Source organism: Chrysemys picta, chromosome 8 (genome assembly GCF_011386835.1).
Source record: "Chrysemys picta bellii isolate R12L10 chromosome 8, ASM1138683v2, whole genome shotgun sequence".
NCBI lineage: Eukaryota > Metazoa > Chordata > Testudines > Emydidae > Chrysemys > Chrysemys picta.
Genome location: NC_088798.1, coordinates 33979229 through 34004524, shown reverse-complemented (window position 1 = coordinate 34004524; position 25296 = coordinate 33979229). Strand labels below are relative to the sequence as shown.

General features: G+C 43.3%; 1 protein-coding gene across 2 annotated transcripts in view; it reads right to left on the bottom strand.

Annotated features, from left to right (window-relative positions):
• Positions 1–25296, bottom strand: part of MTF2 (metal response element binding transcription factor 2) — a 54636-nt gene that overhangs the window by 4129 nt on the left and 25211 nt on the right. For both annotated transcript variants that reach the window (XM_005311903.5, XM_005311904.5), the window contains exons 4-14: positions 23995–24090; positions 23502–23602; positions 22971–23119; positions 9280–9375; positions 8931–8999; positions 8008–8131; positions 2988–3055; positions 2420–2590; positions 521–629; positions 322–380; positions 99–203 (exon numbers count right to left, since the gene is read on the bottom strand). In XM_005311903.5, the coding sequence (XP_005311960.1) occupies positions 99–203; positions 322–380; positions 521–629; positions 2420–2590; positions 2988–3055; positions 8008–8131; positions 8931–8999; positions 9280–9375; positions 22971–23119; positions 23502–23602; positions 23995–24090 (1147 nt within the window). The remainder of the gene's footprint in view (positions 1–98; positions 204–321; positions 381–520; positions 630–2419; positions 2591–2987; positions 3056–8007; positions 8132–8930; positions 9000–9279; positions 9376–22970; positions 23120–23501; positions 23603–23994; positions 24091–25296) is intronic.

Genomic DNA, 25296 nt, shown 5'->3' with positions numbered 1-25296 from the left:
ATTTTCTTTTTCCTCCTTCAGAAAATTAACCTAGAGAAAAATCAAAGATTAAGAGAGGTTTCTGCATGTTTCCTTTTAATGGATAATTCACTATTTACCTATAATGCCTGGAAATGCTAGATGAGGTAGTTTCTTTTGTACTGGCAGCACCTGTGGATTCCACATCTGAGGTATTGGATGAATGAGCAGTTCCATCAGATCTCCTGAGACATAAGAACACAGTTGCCATGTAATGAAAGTAATCTAACATTAAATCAATTAATCTGACATTTGACAAGCAAAAATGAGATGCTATTATAATGGTTTAGTTTTTTCATTTACCCAACAGAGCAGGGTAAATCCAAGGCCGGGTTCTCTAGCACTGGGACTGGTTCCTTATCCTGAGAAGTAGGGGAAAAAATTCAGATGATCGTTTCCATTGAAACTATCAATTTTTCAAAAACCACAACTTAAAACTTAATGGTCATATCCTAAGAAATGATATTATGAAGTATAGAAAGAGAATTATTTGAACGCATACCAAAGATGGCGGCTCTGAAATTTTTTGAATCATTTTTCTTGTATATGGGCCAGGTGGACGACCTACTGATTTTTTCTTCCCCTGTTTTTCAATGCCATTACTTATTTCCCTAGAAGAAAGATGACATTTTGTTTTAAAAATATTGGAGTGACTTGTCCAAGGAAAAGATTAAATCAGTGTAAAATAAATAACAGTTTGGACATTTACTCCAGGTCAGTTATGCTAAATGAGGTTATCCTTGTAAATTAAAATTTGCCAAATTGACAAAAAGTTGCAGATCTTTGCCTGCAGTGTAATATGGCAACATAAAGATAACAGACAAAACCTAAAACCTTTCCAGGGACATATGCCATAACTCAATGGTTTAAGAAGAGCGCATATTTGAATGTTTGAACATTCATACTGTAGCGGGGTGGTCACCCACTCCGGTCCTGAAGGGCTTGAAGTCAGCCCCGGGGACAGGGCTGAGGCTGCGTGAGGGCTGCTTTTGAGTACCAGGACATGGGCGAGAAGCAAGCCTCGGCTGATTGGGGAAACAGCCACAGCTGGGGCCACACCCCAATCAGACCATAGCTGGCCTTATAAAGGCCAGGGAAACCAGGAGCTGTAGGACTCTTCCTCTAGCTCTTGAGGGAGAAGGGCCTGGCTGTGGACAAAGGTACCTAGAGTGGAGCAGGGTTGAGGAAAGGCTAGAGGAGCTGGGGAGCTCCAGCCTGGAGAACCCCCAGGCTACAGGCCTTGATAAAGGACAGAACAAGTACTGGGGCTACAGAGAGGTAGCCTGGCGTAGGCAAAGGCAGCAGGTCCAAACCCCCCTTTGCCAATGATGAATGGCATGTACACTGCAGTCCACCCCAATGAGCAGGAGCTAGATGGTGACTGGCAATACCCACATACTGAGGCGAGGTGGGGATAGAGGGTTGGGGGTTCCCCTGGATGGGGAGACCCAGAGATTGTGGGGGTACTACCAGGGGGCAGCCCCCAAGGGAAAAGGGCACTGGGGTCCAGGAGGGACAAGGGGAGCCAGCGACAGGCAAGTCACCAGCCGACAGAGGGAGAGTGAGGCTGGCGAGCCAATTCCCTGGACATCCAGCAGGAGGCGCTGTGCCGGTGAGTCAATGCTTCACCACAATACAGAATGTTCAATTTATGTAGAATTCGGATAGTGTTAAAATCAATTGTTTAAAAAAAGGTAGATAATCTAGTAATTTGATTTACAACTTGAAATCCCATCTCCTGTTTAAAATCTTGGTTCAGACAGTTGCGTAACAGGAAAAGCAATGTTTTTTGTTTACTAAAGAGCAGCAAGGTCTGGTTAGCTAGTATCTATGTTCTATTCTCGGTGCTGCTAAATTAAACTGTTTTCAAAGAGGTCTTTCTAAAGGTTAAGTAGATTAAACTCAACATCCTGATTTCATAACCATCTCAAAAGATCAGTGCATAAATGTACAGATCATTCTATATTCTTAAAGCAATTGCACTCAAAGTGAAGAAATAAGTTATTCACCTACGTACATGTTTAATAATGCATAATATGTACTTAAAACCTTTTGGGGAGAGACCCTCTCTGATAAGAGGATTTAAAATATTTATAGAAGTTTGAAATCAATACTGTTTTAGACCCAAAATTCAATCTAATGCAAAGTTAGTCTGCTGGGGGGGAAGTCTACTGTCATTTAGAAGTTAAAAATAAAGTAGCTGGGATCTACAGAATAGGTATGTGCTACCTCTGCCTCACTAATTAGTTACACATTAATCCTAGGGTTGTACTAAAATGGGTGAATAAACTTTTAGCATGATACAACATTAAGGCAATATTGGTACTTTTGACAGCTATTTTTGCATGATTTCAGTTCCGTTACAAAGTCCTGAAGTCACTATGCTGTTGATTTATTTTACCGTGCATCAGGTATGGGTTTGGATGATTTTCTGCCTTTAATTTTGAATTCATGAGATGTTCCCTCTGGTTCTTTCTCCGCCTTTAAAGCAGCATTTGGTGGCATAGGAGGAACACGAATTCTCAAGCCAAACAAATGCTTCTTTTTCTTTATCTCTTTTCCAGACATAAACCTAAGTGATTAAGAATTAAAATTCAGACACTGGAGAAAGCAGAGAGTATCTTAAAAGTACACAAACTGAATAGTTAGCAAACTAGAATCCTCTTTCTAATGCTATGTGTGTGTATCCTATTTTGTTCTCCCCACTCCACCCCAATATGTAATGCCAAGGCTGGGGAAAAGATGGAAGTTAAATCAAGTTTTGCTGGTGATCTGACTTCCAAAGCTATCTCAATCACCACAAAATATTCAACATAGAAAGAGTTCTGTAAAAATGCCACCTGCAGCCACCAGTAGTTAATTCTGGGTAAAGTTTCTAAGATGACTGGGGTTAGGGGTGGGGGAATCTACATTAAAGTAAGACGTAGAAAGAGCATTTGAAATGTATAATAAAACCTTCATCAACTTACATGGTCTTGTAATCATTTAATGCTTCCAGTACATGCTCATATCTTTCAGATTTTGGTGTGTCTGCCAGCTGTAAAGTATTAAGAAGTGATTTAACTTACTGGAATTTTCAGTAATAAAGGTCCAATGACCTAGATCAGAGCTCTGCTTGTTTAAAGCCTACTGGTTTGGGATCATAGTATGTCTTGAAGGTATAATTTATGGTGAAAGTTGCCTTACCCCAAGCATGGGCTATTACATTTAGTACCCAATGTATTCCATGAGTCTAGGTTGTGCGATTTTCTGCAGAATCCATCCTTGCCAGAGAATCTAAGCTTTCATTTTAAAAGAAAATTGTTTCTTGTAGCTCTTACAATTTTTTAGAAAACCTCAACCAAAACTTATAAATACAATATAAATATAGACTATAAACTGATGCAGTGTTGTCTTCATGAGCCTGCAGATATCTTGGAACAAGAACTCTGTGGTGTTAAATATTCCACTGAGATGAATGGGTTAACCCTGAAAGTACAAAACAGTTTATATATCAATATTGTTAACTATTTAACTGCTCATCATTTTAGCAGACATATCCTGCTGAGGGGCCTAATTATTATTTAATTTAAGGTTGCTCAACACCACTCAGGAAGTGTAATAGAGCCTTAAAGTGGAGGTAAAATATTTACCCACACACACACCCTTTAAACTTCCTTTCATTATCAGAAATGTGTAAATAGGGTTTAGTGTAAATCAGAATTAGGCTCAAAGTGTTTACCCCACAATCCTAAATGTCCTCTTATGATGCCACAAGTCCCAAATGGTTTCTTCCCAGCTACTGAAATCTGCTTCTTTCCCCCTTAAAGCTTATAGAATGCATTCATGAGTTGCCAATACAAAAGCCTACTTAACCCTAAGAACTGAAGATATGGGGACAACATAAAATAAATTCAACTCACTATTTAAATAAGGAACAGGCTCTATAGTATTGGCTACTCATTTTCATATTTAACATAATATAAACTTTTTTAAATTTCAAGGAAGCTATCAAAGAACTTAAACACACGTTCTATTCTGGTTTCCAGAATAGAAGTTACATCCAGCTTGCTGTGGAGTATGTGGACCTTTGACTATATAGTCAGGGCCCATAATTTACCACAATTCATGATCAGGACAAATATAATGTAATTGAAGGCTGACTGATTATTTACAGCTTGCAACAAATTACAAACTCATACCGCTAAAGAATACAAAAAAGTGAGGAATGAATTAAAAAAAGGGAAGAGGAAAAGAAATCAAGGAGAAAAGCAAAAGGTAATTTTTTAAATCCTTACCATTTCCCCACATCTGTAAAACTTGTGGCAGAGGGGCAAGATACCACATTTAACACTTAATTTTTATTAGTATTAAAAAAGCCCACAAAAGTGACCCACTACGGTGTAAGATAAAAGTGCTACTGGAACCCATATCCGGGATGAATTACTAAAAACAGGGGTAGGGAAAGCTAGGGTTACCATACGTCCGGATTTTCCCGGACATGTCCGGCTTTTGGGGGCTCAAATCCCCGTCTGGGGGGAAATCCCCAAAAGCCGGGCATGTCCGGGAAAATCGGGAGGGCTCGGCCGGGGCCTCTTTGTCTGTGGTCGGCAGTGCGGTGCCGGGGCCGCGGGGCCGGGCGCGCGGTGCCGGGCCGGGGGCCGGGCCGGGCCCGGGGGGCGCGCCGGGCCGCCAGGGGTGGTCGGCCGGGGCCGGCACCCCAGGGCCCGAGCCGACCCAGGCTGGAGCCGCCGGGGGCCAGCCTGGGCCGCGCCTCCTCCCCCCACACCCCCCTTACCTGCTACAGGCTTCCCGCGACTCAAATGTTCGCAGGAAGCAGGGGAGGGGGCGGAGACTTTGGGAGGGGGCGGAGTTGGGGTGGGGGCATGGGCGGGGCTGGGCCGGGGCCCCAGGGAGTGTCCTCCATTTGGAGGCACAAAATATGGTAACCCTAGGGAAAGCGTTCAAACTAATTTAGCCAAATTTTTGCAACTGTGCAGGACCTGAGCTACAGAATCAATACAGAACTTCTAACACAATTCTTTCACTCTAAAAACAATGACACTGAAACGTTAGTTTTAGGAGCCCTAGTTCCAGTCCAGCACCTTCCTCCTATTTTACATAAATGTCAAGAAACTTAGCCTCTTATTAATTTAAAAATGCACTGGTCTGAAGGAAAATCAAAACGTTATTTCTAAACACCATGGACTCCTCAGCAATGCAAGGAGAGATCTAGGAAACATTTATACTCTATAAATTCCTGATAAATCACTGCTTTGCAAAAACCCAAGATTTACCACCAATATCAAAATACAGAGTTGACTAGCATACAATTTTTCACTATTTTTTCCTTTCTCCCTTAGTGGAATAGAGACATTGAGGTTATCATATTTATGCCCAAATCTTTAAGATCCTTCCCGCTCCACTTTTCCTCTACTGTACAACACTATCTATACTCTCCTAGTTCATTACAGAATTTGGCCTTCTGGTTGAAAAGGAAACAGCTTCCTCTGGAAGTTTACAAATGCTGCAGCTTAACCAGCTGGAAGCGCCACTTAACAGATATGAGTGATTTTTCCTGCTTTACATCCTGTTTTCATTCTCTCTATGCCATAATGGTTTTATCAACAAGTTTTGTTTATATCTGAGGATAGTTATAAATAAAAGAAGGTTTACTTCTGCAGCATTTCTGGCCTAATAGTAAGAAACCAGAAATTAAAACCAGATATCCAGTCCACTTGTCATGCAATGTATTAAAAGGTCATGGCACTTCCTGGAATATTCAGTTTTTTAAACTTATTGAAATGCCATTAAAAGTGAGGACTCACCACATTCTCTACTAATCTGCTACTGTATTTCATTATAGAGTAACACATTTTTACTTTTGCTAAAATAAGTTATATTTGTGAATAGACTCAGAAAAAAGAAAAAGCATAGAATACATTGACCTGTTCTTTATTATTTATAGAAAAGGCTCTTCAACATGAGAATTCCTACAAATGATTAATCAACTTCAGAATTAGCAAACATGCTATACATCAGATTCTAATTAATCCAGATACCTCGATCACAATAATTGTTTAATTATTGCTATTTAAGATGGGTCATAATTAGACTCAAATAAAAGTATCCACACCCAAAAGTTTTTGAACATAGTTGAGTGTTTTTCCAGAATTCAGAAATAGTGACAAATAACAGGTGTTTGAGATCAAAATAACCTGAATTGTGTCTCACGTTTACTTTGGCTTAGGCAAAAATGACTACACAGATATTAACTTATTAAACAAAGTACATCAAATTAGGGCATAATCAGGATATAAAGTGTTAAAGTCAATTAAATACAGTATGTGTATTCAGAGCCGTCCCGTCCATAGGATGGACTGGGGCAATCCCATGCTTTGAGAGTCTCCACACTTCAGGGGGAAAATAGGGTCCAGGGCAGCCTGGGAGGTTAGCGGGGGGCCTGGCGCTGGCAGTAGCGAGCGACCCAGCCTGCCCTGCATTGCTCGGGGAGGGGGCAGAAGCCAGAAAGGGGTGGGGGGAGAGGCTTGGGGGAAGGGGTGGAGTGAGGGTGGGGCCTGGAGCTGAGTGGGGGAGGGGGAGGTTGTCCCGGGCCCCACACCCCTCTAGGAACAGCCCTGTCTGTATTTAAAGAATTCAAAACCTTCTGAAATGATTCTCTTGTAAGAAAAAAATTACTTTGCATGCGTTTTGTCAACTCTAGTTTAGCTATTAATTATGTCTGTCATTACATGCAGAACTACAACCCCATGTGTTAACACTTGTTCTTCCTAATCAGACTTATTGGGGAGTAGGTTTGTTTAGGGAACTGAATTTCTTTAATCCCCAGGCAATTATCCAGCAAACGAACTAGCTTGAAAATAAGCAGCACAGTGGTGCAGCAACAGGTTGTCTTGTCATGTCACTGGAAAAGAGTCAAAACAGTCTAATGATAACAGTAGGTGGGCACTGACATGCTGACTTTCTGTGAAAAATCTGTTTGCTAAATTTTACAAAAAAGCTTGCAATTTAAGGAAAGATGCTTCTAATTAAAAAAAAAAGCTCAAGATTTCTATCCCATAATTTATAGATGTCAGCCAACATTTTTCAAAGCACCAAATATGGCAAAAGTATTAATAGTAACATTAATTTTTTTTGAGGTGCTTAGAATGCAAAAAGCATTCTATTTCAGCACCTCAATGATTCAAAATACTAATTGACAGATCCTATGTAGGTTATGTTTAGATGCATCTGCAGTAATGTAGTACTTAAAATGTTTTTTTAGAACACTAAAATTTCTTTTAATTATTGAGATACAGAAGGAAAATATTACGATTCACTTTTATTCTGAAGCACTAAGTATATACACTTACAAGAACAGCATTTGTTTAGGTGGTTTTTAATTAAAAGCTTCGGTCATATATGGAAAATGTTTGCAGATTTCAGTTTCTCTTCATTTTCCCTTAACATTTTCCTATTAAGGACTATTTTAAAATCAATTCACAGACATTTTCTACTTTAGTTGTCACAAAGCTGCTAATAAGCTTGTGTTCAGGGTTTCACACAGAGTGTGTTACTTTGACAGCTACTTTTAACAGTTTACTAATCTATTTAACCTCTTGGGTACTTAATTTGCCTGGTCAGTGGGCAGGAAAATGCCTTACAGTTGTCATATTTCTAAATGGAAGATACAAAAACAAACAAAGTTCAGTGCTTGGGTATAAACAATGAAAAGTGGTCATCTGAAAAACAAACTATGCAATAGTTATCTGGATCACACTAAATTTTATAGCTCAAAAAAGTCTATGACACTTAAAAGTTATGCTGAATAGTTCTAGGAGTCTATTAAAACCATATGTCTCATTACTTTGGTTTCACAGATTAAGGCCAAAAGGGACCATTATAATAATTTAGTCTGACCTCCTGCAGGCCACACTCAACCAGTAGTTTTGTGAATGTATTGACTGCTAAGAGAAACAAAAACAAGAAAAGAATATTTCAACTACCTACCTCACCAGGGTGCAATCTATCCCAGTTTTCATTAATGTATGTCATAAGTTCAAGCTCTGAATCAAAGTATTTCTTCTTATGAATAACACTTAGGTTGTAAAGGCATAGATGTGCTATATCTACCCTAGAATTCAGAAATATTTAATCAAAAACATTAAGTTTTTATTTCTTTAATTTTTTACAAACCATTAGTCCTTGAAATAGCTTTGCACAAAAATATTAGCACAATATGGCTAAGAGTGTACAAAGCCTGATTAGAAACAGTCTCAAATTTCCAAAACAATATTCTTATAAAATCTGCATTATATCCCCCTTTTCTGACGTATGTTCTGTTTTCTCCCTAGGTCTCACCCCACTGCCATTATGCCCTTTTAGCTCCAAATTTTGTTTAGATCTTAGAATGTTTAATTGAGGCAAGATAAATACAAGAATTTAACATTGGCAAATTAACATCAAATGAGTATCCATAAAATATTTATTCATGTTGCAACTTATTCAAATTATTTGGTATTTGTATAGAAGAGCTAAAGTTCACAAGGTTCAAACTACAACTCACTTCTAATTCTCAACTAGGAAATTCTATTGCAAAGTATGTCATAATACTTGTTAATGTGCACACTGTATTTGACTTGCCCAGTGGCAGTACTCTATACTTGGGTAACAGATCCTGTTTAGACTTTTAAGTTTCTCATACCCAAGCCAGCAGTGGTTTGTAATATTGAATTGTCCAAGGAAGAGGACCCTAGATATCATGCATTAACAACATGACTAAGAAGACCTGTCCTTTGTTTATAGAAGCAGTGGGTATCACTCACAAAGATCAAAATATAAAGTGGATGATCCTCAGGTTTACAAAGAGACATGAGATGTCCAGGAGAAAAGTGGGTAGAGGGTTACGTATTTCTTTTTTAAGGTGTACTTACCATCTCAAGGGTAAACGTTTGAGGTACTCTGGTCCAGAACTGCAAACTGAGCAAATGAATGTATAAAACCTAAAACAAAAAATAAAATTAAGATATTAAAAGCCATTCTCTCACGTTTGTCTTAAAAAAAAAACACACACACACACACACTTTAGATGCTGTCAGTTAAATAGCCAGAGAATTAAATAAACTTATTTTGTTGTCTTCTTTACAAACTGCATTCTAAAATGCTTTCAGAGTTATGACTATTTTAGTAGTAATTTATGTTTAAATACAAATAGAGGATTAAAACAATCCACATTTTAAATAAAAACAAACCATAAATCAAAGTTTAGTTCAAGCTTCTTACCTGTCACCGAAAAGCATTGGCTTTTGGAGACACTGCACGCAAGCCTCATGAAACCACTGGTTACATTTGCAGCACTGCAGCATCTTTAAATACCAGCTTCACCAACAGAAATAAAAATAAGACCAGTGTTACAATAAACTGCTGCAAACGTTTCCCCAATACAATGTGGTCATCTTATATTTAGAAAGACTATTAGGTCAAAGTTCACCAAAAATTTAAAAAAGATTTTTATTAAGTGTGTCATCAATAGAGATATTTCAATAAATTTTAGTTCCATGGTGAAAATGACTAGAAACTGTCTACAAACAAGGGAAACTGACTCTGCTCTTGTTTATTCAGATAGAAGAAATGCAAATCAACTGTAGAATAAAAAATTCTGATTATTATAATGTGAACTATTTACTGCATATGTACGGCCATTTATTTAAAAATTAAAGGAAAACATTTTTATTCTGATAACATCCTCTTTAAATACTCAGTAAATTTTCAAGGAAAACTGTGCAGTTAATTAGGACCAACATCTTTTATTACTCTAGACCACTGGTTCCCAAACTGGGGGGCACAAAGAAATTCCAAGGGGGGGGTGCAAGGCTGTCCGGCCCTTGAGCTCCCAGCCGAAGAGGCTAGCCCCCGGTCCCTCCCCTCCCCTCCTGTCCCTCCGTCCCCACAGCCATGCCGTCAGCGCGGCTTGCGCCTGCCCACCTCCCAGGCTTTCTAAGAAGCCAGTCCTGCTGCTCTGAGCAGCCTAGTAAGAGGGCGGGGAGTGGGAGGAAGGGAAGTTGGATAAGGGGCAGGAGGTCCTGGGGGGCAGTCAGGGGACAGGGAGTGGTTGGATGGGGTGGAGGTTCCGGGGGGGGAAGCGGGCGGTCAGGAGACAGGGAGTGCGGGGGGGTTGGATAGGTGTGGATAGGGGTCAGGGCAGTCAGGAGACGGGGGGGATTGGATGGGGGTGGGGGTCTTGGGAGGGGGCGGTCAGGGGACAAGGATCGGGGGGGTTGGATGATGGTAAAGGAGAAATGCAGGGGGGGCGCGTGAGGGTTTCTCAAGAAGTAAAAAGGGGGCGTGATGCCAAAAAGTTTGGGAACAACTGCTCTAGACTATTCATAAGTAATTTTGGTTCTTTAAAAAAAAGGGGGGGGGTCTTTTTTATTGTAATATAAAGAAAATGATACATTGCTGAATACCTTTGAAAGAAAAAGCTACATCTCTTCCAAATGTCAACAAACCAGGTTCATTCTATAAAGATACCACTTTTATATAAACCAGAGATCCTTCTGCCCATTTTCTCAACACAACTTTCCCAACCTTAACATTAGTGCCAGTAAAAGTAGTGAGATTTTATGTAAAGTTCTAAGCACCGTTCCAGGTAGCACTTAGTATAAAAATGAGTAAGGTTAGCAAACAGACCTATAATAACCGTAGTCATTCCATAATTTTCAAAGTGGACTGTTTAGAGTCTACTCTAGGATGACTTCAGCATGCACCATTGCAATAGACACATTAACAGCAAAGAGGCACAAGCAGCATGAGGACACCAGTCGCAGGTCTGTTCTCTGTGCCTGTTACCCTCAGGAATGAAATATCTAAAAAACACCACTGCCTGCAGAAAATAGCACCAGTACTCAATGCCATTGGAACACGGGCCAAAATTTTGTTTGCAACTGAACAATTCCCTCATTCCCCCTCACACACACACTCTTCCCCCTGGCAGGCCATACTTATAATGGCTGCAGCTGGAGAGCAGTGCAGTGGGGCACAAAAGATGAATAAGCGTGTCTTAATTAAAACAGAATAAGGGAAGGGAATTCTGAAACTTATAGTCAGCTTTCCATTGTGGCTGTAAATACGATACATCTGCCTGTTTTATCTGTAGCTGCTGTTGTTGAGGCCTGGAGTGCGTGAGACCCCTCCACGCGCACACAACATGAGCAGGAGAAGAAAGATGCAGACTGAGCTGGAGCGCAGAGCAGCTCCGGAGCAGTGGAGCTGCAGGTTTTTGCCTGGAGCTGGAGCACAGCTCCAAAGCCTTGCTGAGATGACATGTTCAGTGAGATACTGCAAGCCAGTGCTGCATCAGACTGAACATACCACAGAGCCCAGAGAAGAAAAGAGCAGACAGAAGAAAGGCCCAGGAGTCCCAGCAGGAAGACAAGAGGGAGCTGCATCAGAACATAATGGGGCTTCTCAGACAGCAGATACAACCGATGCAGATTCTTGTTGGCCTACAGGTCCAGTCACAGACTCGCCTCCCTCCCTTTGCAGTCAACGAAGAACTCAATTTCAGCAGCTCTTACCCCCTCATTTCAATTTTAAATTTCTGTTCTGTTTACTTTATTAGTTTACACTGTATTGGTTTATAATTGCCCACTAATGTTTTGCACTGTTTTTGGTATGCAATAAGTTTATATTTTGGAAATAAAAAAAGGATTTTTTACTTCATATAGAATACCTAGCGCTACTTAAAGTGCACATTACTTGTAACAGAACAGGATCATAGAATTCATAGGTACAGTTAAACAACTATAAACCTACAGCAAGCACTGCATAATTCACAGGTTCAATAAGAGACTAATAATGAATGTACACCAAGCACGACAATTTCTAACAACCCCCCAAACTTCAGGGGAAGAGAGAGCACGGTCATGGAGAGGGTTACTCACCTTGTACAGTAACAGAGGTTCTTCGAGATGTGAGTCTCTGTTGGTGCTCCACTTTAGGTGATTAAAGGCGCAGGGGCACGCAAGTGGAGAATTTCGACAGCAGTACCTGGCTGGGCCACACATGTGCACAACCCATCTCCCGCCTGCATCGGCGATTAACTAGCGCTGTGCAGCCACCCTCACCTGCCCCTTCTCTACTGCAGAGGACTAAATTAGAACTCTGAAGTAGAGGGGAAGAGGGTGGGTAGGGGAGCACCCACAGGGACTCACATCTCAAAGAATCTGTTACTGCACGAGGTGAGTAACCCTCTCTTCAAGTGGAGTCCCTGCGGGTGCTCCACTTTAGGTGACGTAGAGCAGTGCCACTCAAGGGAAAGGAAGGGCTTCGGAATTAGGTCTGAATGGACAATAAGACTGTGTCCCAGCCGAGTGTCCGAGGCGGAGTCCTGGTCAATGCCGTAGTGTTGTATGAACGTGTGAGAGGCTATCCAAGTGGCTGCTTTACCTATGTCGGTGATAAGCATGTCCTTCATAAAAGGCATGTCGTTCAAAAAGGCTACCGATGTGGCTCTGGATCTTGTGGAATGTGTTCTGATCCATGATGGAGGTTGCAGTTCATGTTGGATGTAGCAAAGCTGGATGCAGCCAGAAATCCATTTGGAAAGTCTCTGCTTAGATATGGGCTTGCCTTTGGACCGTTCAGTCATGGAGAGAAACAATTTAGGAGTCCTTCTGAACACTTTGGTCCGTCCTCGATAAAAGGCTAGTGCCCTTCTGACATCCAGGGTGTGGATTGCCACCTCTTGTTTGTTCTTGTGAGGTTTAGGAAAGGAGATGAGAAGATGAATGGGTTGATTAATGTATAATGAAGAAGGGATTTTAGAGAGAAACTTTGGTGCGGCCTTAGAGTATCCTTATTCTTAAAGATCATATATGGTGGGCGTGCCACAGAATATCAGGGTTGGAAGGGACCTCAGGAGGTCATCTTGTCCTGCCTTGAGCAGGGGGTTGGACTAATCCCCAACTAAAACATCCCAGCCAGGACTTTGTCAAGCCTGACCTTAAAAACCTCTAAGGAAGGAGATTCCACCACCTCCCTAGGTAACCTATTCCAGTGCTTCACCACCCTCCTAGTGAAAAAGTTTTTCCTAATATCCAACCTAAACCTCCCCCACTGCAACTTGAGACCATTACTCTTGTTCGGTCATCTGCTACCACTGAGAACAGTCTAGATCCATCCTCTTTGGAACGCCCTTTCAGGTAGTTGAAAGCAGCTATCAAATCCCCCCTCATTCTTCTCTTCTGCAGACTAAACAATCCCAGTTCCCTCAGCCTCTCCCCACAAGTCATGTGCTCCAGCCCCCTAATTATTTTTGTTGCCCTCTGCTGGACCCTTTCCAATTTTTCCACATCCTCCTTGTAGGGTGGGGCCCAAAACTGGACATAGTACTCCAGATGAGGCCTCACCAACGTCAAATAGAGGGGAATGATCACGTCCCTCAATCTGCTGGCAATACCCCTTCTTATACAGCCCAACATGCCGTTAGCCTTCTTGGCAACAAGGGCACACTGTCGACTCATATCCAGCTTCTCATCCACTGTAACCCCTGTGTCCTTCTCCGCAGAACTGCTGCCTAGCCACTCAGTCCCTAGTCCGTAGCAGTGCATGGGATTCTTCCGTCCTAAGTGCAGGACTCTACACTTGTCCTTGTGGAACCTCAGAATTTCTTTGGCCCAATCCTCTAATTTGTCTAGGTCCCTCTGTATCCTATCCCTACCGTCCAGCGTATCTACCACTCCTCCCAGTTTAGTGTCATCTGCAGAATTGCTGAGGGTGCAGTCTATGCCATCCTCCAGATCATTAATGAAGACATTGAACAAAACTGGTCCCCAGGACCGACCCTTGGGGCACTCCGCTTGATACTGGCTGCCAACTAGATATGGAGCCATTGATCACTACCCATTGAGCCGGACTATCTAGCTAGCTTTCTATCCACCTTATAGTCCATTCATCCAGCCCATTCTTCTTTAACTTGCCAGCAATACTATGGGAGACCATATCAAAAGCTTTGCTAAAGTCAAGGAATAACACATCCACTCCTTTCCCCTCTTCCACAGAGCCAGTTATCTCATCATAGAAGGCAATTAGGCATGACTTGCCCTTGGTGAATCCATGCTGACTGTTCCTGATCACTTTCCTCTCCTCTAAGTGCTTCAGAATTGATTCCTGGAGGACGTGCTCCATGACTTTTCCAGGGACTGAGGTGAGGCTGACTGGCCTGTAGTTCCCCAGATCATCCTCCTTCCTTTTTTTTTTTTTTTTTTTTTTAAAAAGATGGGCACTACATTAGCCTTTTTACAATCATCTGAGACCTCCCCTGATCACCATGAGTTTTTCAAAAATAACGGCCAATGGCTCTGCTATCCCATTCGCCAACTCCTTTAGCACCCTTGGATGCAGTGCATCCAGCCCCATGGACTTGTGCTCATCCAGCTTTTCTAAATAGTCCTGAACCACTTCTTTCTCCACAGAGGGCTGGTCACTTTCTCCCCATGCTGTGCTGCCAGTGCAGAAGTCTGGGAGCTGACCTTGTTCGTGAAGACAGAGGGGGAAAAAAAAAAAAGCATTGAGTACATTAGCTTTTTCCACATACTCTGACACAAAGTTGCCTCCCTCATTCAGTAAGGGGCCCACACTTTCCTTGACTTTCTTCTTGTTAACATACCTGAAGGAAACCCTTCTTGTTACTCTTAACATCTCTTGCTAGCTGGAACTCCAAGTGTGACTTGGCCTTCCTGATTTCACTCCTGCATGCCTGAGCAATATTTTTATACTCCTCCCTGGTCATTTGTCCAATCTTCCCCATAAGGGCCCCAAGTTCTTCTACATGTCTTCCAGACATGATGGTAATGAGAAAAACAACTTTCATGGACAGGTGTAGTAGTGAGCACTTAGTCAAAAGTTTGAAAGGGTCACTTGGAAGGGATTGAAGCACTAGAGTGAAGTCCCATGGAGGAGTTGGGACTCTGGGTAGATGTTACGTATGCCCTGTAGGGATCTTCTGGTAATCGGATGTGCAAAGACTGAGACCTCATCGACTTTGTGGTGGAAGGTTGCGATCACTGCCAGCTGAACTCGTATAGAGCTTATTCAGAGATCTGATTTCTTAAATTGGAGTAAGTAATCCAGGACTACTGGCAGGGTAGAGGTAGTGGCTTCTATTCCTTTGTTTAAACACCACATGCGCAATCTCTTCCACCTGCGGAGGTACGTCAAGTGTCTGCTGTTCAACGAGATGTCTTTAACTTCCTCAGAACAGACCATCTCCTAGCTTTGGAACCACTGATGAGCCAAGCTCTCTAGTGCAGTATCTCCAGGTTCGGCTGCAAGATCTGGCCTGCATCCTGTGACAAGAGGTTCGGAAGAGGTGGGCGGACACGAGATGGGCATGAGGACCATCTGTTGTGAGTATGGATACTAGGTTTGTCTGGGCCAGACTGGGACTATCAGGATGACTTTGGCTTGGTCAGTTCTGATCTTGTGGATAACCCTGGCCAGCAACAGGGTCGGGGGAAAGGCATACAGGAGAGGCACGTCCCATCAGACGAAGGTGTCGCCCCTGGATCTTGGTCCCAAGGCCTGCCCTGGAACAGAACATTGGACATTTGCTGTTGACTCATGCCAAATAGACTTATTATAGGGAAGCCCCATTGTTGGAATATGTTCTGAATTACTGAGGTGTTTATTTCCCACTTGTGGTCATGGGAGAACTTTCAGCTTAACATGTCCACAGTGATGTTCTGAAATCCTGGTAGGTAGGTGGCTGATATGGAGATGGTGTGTTGAATACGCCATGTCTACAGCATTATGGCCTCAGTACATAGGAGTGTGACCGCGCTCCTCCTTGTTTATGTGGAACATGCAGCTCACATTGTCTGTCATGCTCTGCATGGCCTTGTTTTTGATCAGAGGCAGGAAATGTACGCAAGCGTTGTGAACGGCTCACAGTTCCAAAACGTTTATGTGCGGTGTTGATTCCGAAGACGACCATCTGCCCTGGATGGTGAGATTGTCTACGTGGGTGCCCCACCCCAATATGGAGGCATTTGTTGTGATTATCAGTTCGGTGGGGGGGGGGGGGGGGGAGTCTGTAGAAAAGGGACACCTACACACAAATTGTGCAAGTGGGTCCACCACTGAAGGGAGTCTGACTTTTGTTGGCATATTTAAAAGTTTTTTCAGACTGTTTGTGTGGGAGGTACACCATCCTGAGCCACCCTTGCAGGCAGCAAATGGAGTCTGGCTTGTCAGACGACATAAGTGGTCACCGCCATGTGTCCCAGTAGTCAGAGGCAGGTCCTGACGGATGTTTGTGGACTGCTCACTGTGGTATTGCGACAAATCTGTGAAATGGTAAAGAAGATGACAAATCTCTGAACTGGTGTTAATGTTGACTTTTGAAAGTTTATTTGCAGGCCAAGGTTTGTGAAGAGAGACATCTTGTGTGTGGCTTCGATGGCTTCTTTCCAAGTAGGAGCCAACCATCTAAATATGGGTACATCATGAACCCTTGTTTGCGTAAGTGGCTACTGCCAGAACTTTGGAAAACACTCGGGGAGCTGTGGAAAGGCCAAAGGGCAGTACCAGGTATTGATATTCATCCTGCCCAAGTACAAATCAGAGGAATAGTCTATGTGCTGGATGAATAGTGCTGTGAAAATAAGCATCTTGCAGGTAGAGGGCTACAAACTAATCTCCTCGTTCCAGAGCTGAAATGATTATTGCTAAAGTAACCATCCAGAATTGTTGTGTTATAACAAATTTGTTTAGGTTCCTGAGATCAAGAATATGTCTCAATCCCCCAGACTTTTTCTGGGTTAAAAGATAAACTGGAATAGAACTCTTTCACTGTGTGTTGTAGCTGCACTGTCTCAGAAGGAGCTCGTGAGAGGGGTCCCTGAGGAGAGATGGGGAGGAAGGGTCGGTAGAGGGGGATGGAGAAGAACTGGATAGAGTATCTTGTTTTGGATGACTTTCAATACCCATTTGTTGGAAGTGATGGTTTGACATATTGAGTAGAATGGTATTACACGACCTGTAAATGGATGGTTGATGGACAGTGGTGTCAGCACTGGTAATTGGGGGGGAGGTCTGCTAAGCCCTTGACCAAACCTTCAAATCTGATGTTTGGGATAGGTGGTTGCTGTGCAGTGGGTTGAAAAGAGTTTGTTTTACACTTGGGTGGCCTTTGTCTGCGCCACTGAGGATTGTATTGTCTCTGGGTCTACGTACAGGGAGCCTTTTTAGGATGTAGCGAGATGTAATACCTGTCCTGTTTACGTTTTGTTGCAGGTGTATCTATGCCAAGAGATCTGAGAGTGGCTCTCAAATCCTTTAGTGAGTTGAGGGATTCATTGGTCTTACCCGTGAACAGTTTTGGACCCTCGAAGGGGAGGTCCTCTACTTTGGATTTCACTTTCCTCGGAAACCACGACAGGTGAAGCCAGGAGGCTCGGGACATTACAACGGCAGTAGCGATGGACCTAGCTGCCATGTCAGCGGAATCCAACAATGCCTGAAGGGCCGTGCAGGCCAACAGGTGTCCTTCTGAGTTGAGTGATGCAAATGGTTCTCTTTTTTAATTCATGTATGCAGTCAATAAATTGAGAGAGAGTTTGGAATAATTCATGTGGCTGTATTTTGCCATTGGGGCTTAATAATTAGTGATTCTAAATTGTAAAGTCGCTGATGACTAGGCCTTGCAGCTGAGTAGATCCACTGTCATACGGGGTGGTCCTGGAATAATGTTGCTGGCCACGTTCGTTAACTGAGTCTACCACCAGAGAGTTTGGCTGGGGGGGGGGGGGGGGGGAAGAGAGAGAGAGAGAGAGAGAGAGAGAATAAAAGTCCAGCCCTTTCGAAGGGATGCAACATTTTATCTTCCCTCTTTTATGTATAGGTGGGATTGTGGCAGGGGTCTGCCAGAAAGCTGTGGCAGACTCCATGATTGCGGCATTAATCCACAGTGAGATCTTAGACGAGGTCATTGTGCGGAGTATGTCCAAGAGCTTGTGCTGTGATTTAGTGACTTCCTTGAGGGGTATTTGGAGAATGTCAGCCATCCTTTTAAATAGATCTTGAAATGGTTTGAATTCATCTCTGGCAGTAGGTGGCGGAGGCATGATGGTCTCGTCAGGCGAGGGAGGACGGTTTGTGACAGGAATAGCCTCCTGGTGCACAATCTCCTCTGTTTCTTTGAAAGACTGCTCATGGGAAATGTCAAATGGTGCTGCTGAGGCTGGTGAGGAGACTATGACAGGGGTGGCCAACCTGTGGCTTCGGAGCCACATGCGGCTCTTCAGAAGTTAATATGCAGCTCCTTGTATAGGCATCGACTCTGGGGCTGGAGCTACAGGCACCAACTTTCCAATGTGCTGTGGGGTGCTCACTGCTCAACCCCTGGCTCTGCCACAGGCCCTGCCCCCACTCCACCCCTTCCCACACCCTCCCCGGAGCCTGCCGTGCCCTCGCTCCTCTTCTCTCCCCCCCCAGCCTCATGCATGCCACAAACAGTTGATTGGGAGGTGTGGGGAGGGCTGCCAGTGGGTGGGAGGCACTGGGAGCGGGGGGAGCTAATGGGGGGCTGCTGATATGTTACTGTGGCTCTTTGGCAATGTACATTGGTAAATTCTGGCTCCTTCTCAGTTTCAGGTTGGCCACCCCTACTCTATGAGCTTCCCTGGGACCCCGCGGGCGTTCAGAGTAGTATTGGCTGTAGGCTGCCCATGGGTCCCAGAGGGCCATTGTGGTGATAAAAGCACTGGTGGAGGTCCCCATGGGTATCTGTACCGCCCCTGGAAATCTGATCTGGGGTGATGCTTAGGCTGCACTTGTGGCTCAGATCTGATACTGCCTTGCAAAGGTGAGAAGTGTTGGGACGAAAAAACCTTCCCCTTGCTTGTCTTCCTCTCTGAAGAAGGGACGGTGATAGTGAAAACAGCAAGACACTATTGGTACCAAAGAGAGGCGACTCAGGTGCCAGGGCCACTGACAGATCCGTAGGTGCAAGAAACTGTTGTAAGTTTGGTACTGGCAGTGCCGTCTGCATTTGCAGCAGTGCCGAGAGTTGCTGCAGTACCAGAAGGTATTGTGGCGCCTGAGGAATAGGTGCCAACATCAACTGCACTGAGAGGGAGGGAGCAAGTTTTACTGCTGATGCATCCTTGCAATGTGGCGAGGAGCTAGCAGGTGGTGTCAATGCCTTAGAAACTGCAGAGGCACTGAGTGTTTAGTTGTTGCTGCCGGTGCCATGGTGGAATGGGCAGTCTTTTCTCTTCCTTCCTTTTTAGAGCCTGCCCGCTTAGGGTCTGTGGCTTTGACGGTACCGAAGTCCCAGCCCACCCATAGGTACTTTGCCACAGTGCGGTTGGTACCGATGCTGGAGCCCGAATCGTGGAATGCTTCCTCTTAGGTCTGGTCTACACTGGGGGTCGGGGGGGGGGGGGAAATCGATCTAAGTTAAGTGATGTACTTTCTTGTACGAGCCTCAAAGTTGTGGCAAGGGGTGCACTTTTGGGGTACGTGTTTCCCCCAAGCACTAGACATATTGAGTGTCCACCTGAAAGTGGAACTTCCTCGTGGCAGGAGAGGCAACATTTAAAGTCTGGAGATCCTGGCATTTTGAAGAAAATATCCCAAGTAAGATGAAATGATAAAGGATTTTTTGTTTTTAAACAGGGAAGAAAGAGAGAGAGAGAGGGTCTTAATAAACTACCCTAACTATTCTAGACTCACACTAATCTAGCTGTTATGTACTGCTAACACGAAGGTAAAACTAGCAAGGCACTGTCAGAGCTCCAACTCAGACCAAGAGCAGTTGAGAAGGAACTGGGGGGGGGGGGGGGGGGGGATGAGATGGGGGCAGCAGCCGCACAGCACTAGTTAATTGCTGCTGCAAGCGCAAGACTAGGAGAGCATGTGTGGCCCAGCCAGGTACTGCTGTCAAAGTTCTCCGACTAGAGGCGCAGGGGCGCACAATCACCTAAAGTGGAGCACCCACTAGGACTCCATTCGAAGAACAGCACATTACTGTGACTGACCATTAAATTGCTCCTGTCAAGGTCTCCTTCAACCACATAGACCCACGTTGAGCTCTTCTAATGGCCCACGTGTTCAAAGTCAGCAGACAGCCACTCTACCTCTGCCTCCACTCCAGCAGCAACTTTTCCTCTTCGACTCACAGGTAGTGTGAAGGATACAACAGACAGCTATAACCACTGGGCTATTTTTCTCACTGAGATCTAATCTGGTGAGTAAACACTGCCAGTGCTCTTTCAACCTGATGAATGTACATTCAAAACTGCCATTCTGTGCCACTGAGTCAGTAGCTGAATCTTTCCAGGATGCTGTTGAGGTGGCCAGTGTTTGGCTTTGTAAAACAGGGGAGCAAGAGGTAGGCTGAGTCCCCCAAGATCATTGACATTTCAACATCACTAACAGCAATCTGCCGGTCAGGAGAAAGCATCCCTGCTTCCAGATTCATGAACAGCCGTGTTCTTAAAGATGCAACCCTCCCCAATCAATCCACGCAAATGACAGTGAAGCATCCCTGATGATCTACCAATGCTTTCATAACCACAGAAAAGTAGCCCCTTCTGTTGACGTACTCTGTGTGGGGCTAAAATAGGGATGTGTGTGCCATCTACCACCCCACTGCAGTTCGGGAACCCATAGCTACAAATATATCCACAATATCCTACACATTGCAGAGCATAACAGTTCTGCTAACAGGAGATGATAAATAGCCCTACATATTTGCATGACAATAGCCCCCACTGGATTTTCCAACTTCAGAATGATTTCCCCACTGACCAGCAGCAATACAATGCTGTAAGCTTCCACGGTGCTATCACTACTCACTTCTCAACTGCCAGTACAGCTCTCATTCTTATGTCTATGCTCTGGAGAACTGGGGCAAATTCGGCTAACAGATCCAGGAATGTGGCCTTTCACATCCTGTAGTGCTGCAGCTACATTTTTTCCCATACCTGCAGTATGATGTGATCCAATCAGTGCTTGTTTCTCAGGCCCAGAACAGCCCTGTCTGCAGCTGTCCATGACCATCACCAAGCTCCAATTGTTTTTCGCTATGTCCCTTAACAATATGTCTTGAAACAAATCATCATGATTCCCCATTGTTGCAGTATCTCCTGCAGCTCTGCAAATACCGGAGGATCATTCATTCTCTGTTTGCAATATTCATGACAACAGCGCAGAGCTGTCCAGGCTCCAGGCTTTTGGCAGAAATGGCAGACAGCAACAAGTGCTGCGAGAGTTTGTGGAATTTTTAAAAAGGAGCAAAAGATCACGGGATAAGGATGGCATTAAGGAGGATGGAAAAAGTTGCATGATGGGAACTTGACTCCTTACTCCCAGTCACCCCTGCATGCCCCACAACGCATTGCGAAAATTCCCTACAAGGCACTTCCCTGGAGGGTGGTATGTGGCACACTGGGATACCTATCAATGGTACACTGCACTTTGTCACCACAAGCACACCCAGTGAGTACATACAGCAGCGATCCAAGCAGCAAAGCATGCAGGAGCATTATACTAACTGCACCGGTTTCATGCTACCAGTTTGTAGTGTAGACATGGCCTGAGAAGTGTGAATTGCCCCATTCAAAACAAGCCCAATCCACTCATCCAAGGAGATACCACAGCTGCTGGGGCAGGAACAGGAAGGCACTCAGCTTCACCCTCTCCCCTCGGGGTGGCGAGAGAGGACCACCTCCTGCTCACGGGAGAAGAGGGCCTCCTGATGCCGCTCTGGGACAAAAAGGAGTCCTCTTGCCACAACCATTCCAAGTGAGGGGCTGGGCATGGTAAGGAGGCAGAGTCATAGGATGCCCCATGTTATGGCTTACTATTACCCCAGATTGCTTTAATTTGGCCCTCACATGAAGTCACAGTTCTGCAAACCCTTATTCAGCGGGGTACTCCTGTTATTCACATGAGTAGTCTTAGGGCTGGTCTACACTAATGCTGTAAGTTTTTGACGTAAGTTAGGTCTCCTTACAGTGGTGTCTACACCATGCTACGTCAATAGCAGACGCTCTCCCATCGACTAGTGCGTCTTCACCGGACCTGCTAAATCAACACCACTGCATCAATTGCAGCAGTGCCAATTTAGCTAGTAGCGTAGACATGGCCCTATGCTAACGTCAAAAGAATACTCCCAGGAATAAGGGTTTGTTGAAACAAGAACCAAATGGCTAAATCAAGAGGCTGTTACCTCAGTGTAATAGCCTCTAGACATCCTCTGGAGAAAACCTAATTTTTGAAAGCTACAAATCAAGTAATTTCTTCAACAGAATCTCATTTTAGGCACATCATTCACTACTCCTCCAGATAACTTAAAAATATGTACATTTGCCTTAAAGTCAACTGTGCCAATATCAAAATTCAACTCCACCATTTTCTTCCTCAGTATCACAGTTCCATTATTACCACTGCCTATAACTGCAATGCCACCAACTACTCTATCTTTGACCTCAAATATAGACCAGAAGTAATGTCATGAAAGCAGTGATTTTTGTAGAAGGCGTTCACAGCTACAACTCTCATTAGTGGCATGATAAAACCTGAACAGATAGCTAGATACATGTGAAGACCTGATGCAACAACGTAATGCATCAATTTGTATTATTGTACCTAGGAACTCTAGTCATGGACCGGAACCACATTGTGCCAGGTGCTAGAACAAAAAGATATAGTCCTTGCTCCAAGGAATATGCTTACCACAAGATACATTAAAGAAAACATGTTTATTTCAAAGCTCAATGCTTTATTAACTGCGCCTCACCCCACCATCGCGTACACTGAGTACTGAAGAAAAATAGTTAGGCCCTGATCCCGCAAACATTTAAGTAAAGTTAACCACAAGCCTAAGTGCTTTCAGAATAAGGGCCAAAGTTTGTAGAGCTGCATGAAGGAGAAAAAGCTTTTGATGGGAATTTATATTTACTTACTCTCCAGGGCCTCCACAGTAGCAGTAACATTGCTGGATATTGGTTTTATGGCCTGCATCCCATTCAAGGTCTGCTACGTTGTACGGTAATGTTTGCTTCATGACTTGTAGCGCTTTGGCATTTGGGCCTTTCTTCAGCGCACCACCCCTCTGGGGCAAAACAGATCAATGTTTTTTATAAAAACAATAAGTGTAGTTATGCAAATTACAAAATCTTTCAACACAAAGGCGTATATAGTTATGAAAATACTTTAAGAATTTTACCTGCAATTTTGATATACCAGCTGTTTTATTCAAAATAGCCTTTGAAAAAAATATAATCAAATTTCATAGCTTCCAATTTACTCACAAGAATTTCCCATCCAGATCAAAGCCAGGAACTGTGGGAAATCTCTCAAACAGCACTAGTTTTTATTTGTCATTTTCAACCTCACACTTAAAAGTTTACATTAACCACCATACAAATACTATGGAGGAGTAGATGTACAAGTTAGGTCAGCCTGATAGACAAAAATTTGTTTCCATAACACACCTTTGTTGTTGTTGCAAAAACACACTGTCGACAGAGCCATTTATCATCTGAATCAATCACGCTGGAATCAATATTTGGTGTGTGACACAGCTGATGATAACCTGAATTCAAAATACAGATTTTACTCCTATAAAGAAACCCATTAAAGACTTTACCCATATTTACAGGAATTAAAAAGTTTTAGAAAGAAAAAAAATTGTTTAAAACGAAGTAAAATATCCTTCATTTAAGTAAGAAGATTGTGATCAGGTAATAAGCTCAATAGTATTCCAAATGCTCTTTTTAAAGTTCTTGTGGTAAAAACTATATTCACAAAACAACAAACCTTGTAAGTCAGTTTACAATAAACAAGAACTGTGAAAGATTACAAAACTCAAGCCGAAAAGCAGTCAAGCATTCACCCCTGTTCTGGCTTTTTTGCCTTTCCATTGGCCACAGCTGAGAATAAACCAAAAGGTCTTAAATGGAACAAATGTCAAGAAACAGAAGTTACCTTGGCCACATTTATCACATATAACCATTTCATTAGGTGCGTCGGAATACTCTTCCTGACATATCGTACAGACCATTTCCCCACTTTCAGTGGCTCCTAAAAATAGACAAAAAAGTGTAACTCATTTTATATATTTATTTTGAATTTTCCCAGTTAAATCTCTTTTTAACTAAAATCTTTAGTTGGGAAGATCATTAAATTACTTTTCTTTTTGTAGTCTGAGTCACGTGTGTGTGGATTGCAGGGAGCAGATTCATGCTATACGGAGTAATCCACAAAATAGTTAAGATACTCATCACTCCTGTTTGGTTTTGGGACATAGACCAGATCTCACCAGCACTGTTAGCAACAACACATTGCAAACATTTCAAAGCACGACCATTATCCCCATTCCCTTATAACAAAAACGTACAGGAGGGGATAGAAGCACTGAGGAAGCACATAGCAACTGTGTGGCGTAATGAAAAGACTACTGGGACTATTCCTAGCTGGATGACCTTGGACAAGGCATTTCACCGCTCTGTCTCAGTTTCCCTTCTGAAAAATCAGGATAATGATGACAAGCACTATACAAGTTAGGTCTTCTGATTATTATCTAGCCTCAATAGCATATCAACTACACACCCAGATAAGAAATACAACTGTCTAAATGGTCGCTAACTTCTAACAAACATTTTTCTGTTTAAAAAACGAGGAAGTTAGTTAAATGGCAAAAAGACTTCATTAATGTGGACATAAGTATGTCCAGTGATAACTTGTGCCCTTCTAGAATGCTGAGGTCAGCAAAACTCAAACTTCTGAAAACCAGAAAACACATAGTTAAGTTAAACAGCCTCATTTCCTTAACTCTGCCTTCTGAGCAATGCCCCAATATACAGACAAGCCCACTCTGGGGCTTTTCACTATAATGGACAGGTGCTACCTACACTTGTCCTATGCTCAAACACTGAGCCCAATTACTGCCCCGACATACTTCTTACCCATTTACAAGTGTAGTGACTTGACTGCAAATGTGAAGGAGCTGTAAAATTTAAGATACCATCTAAATCTATACTTTCCCCTATCATTAGATCCACAGAGTGCTCTCATATTCTACCTCAGTATTCACAAGACCCCAGAGCCCTGCTACTGACAACCTCCATAATTCTGTAGGAAGCAATGCAAACTGGAACCTCAAGGTATATATATGCACCTCTTTTCTTCGGCCTGGTCCCCACTAAGCCCCCACTTCGGACTAAGGTATGCAAATTCAGCTACGTTAATAACCTAGCTGAATTCGAAGTACCTTAGTCCGAACTTACC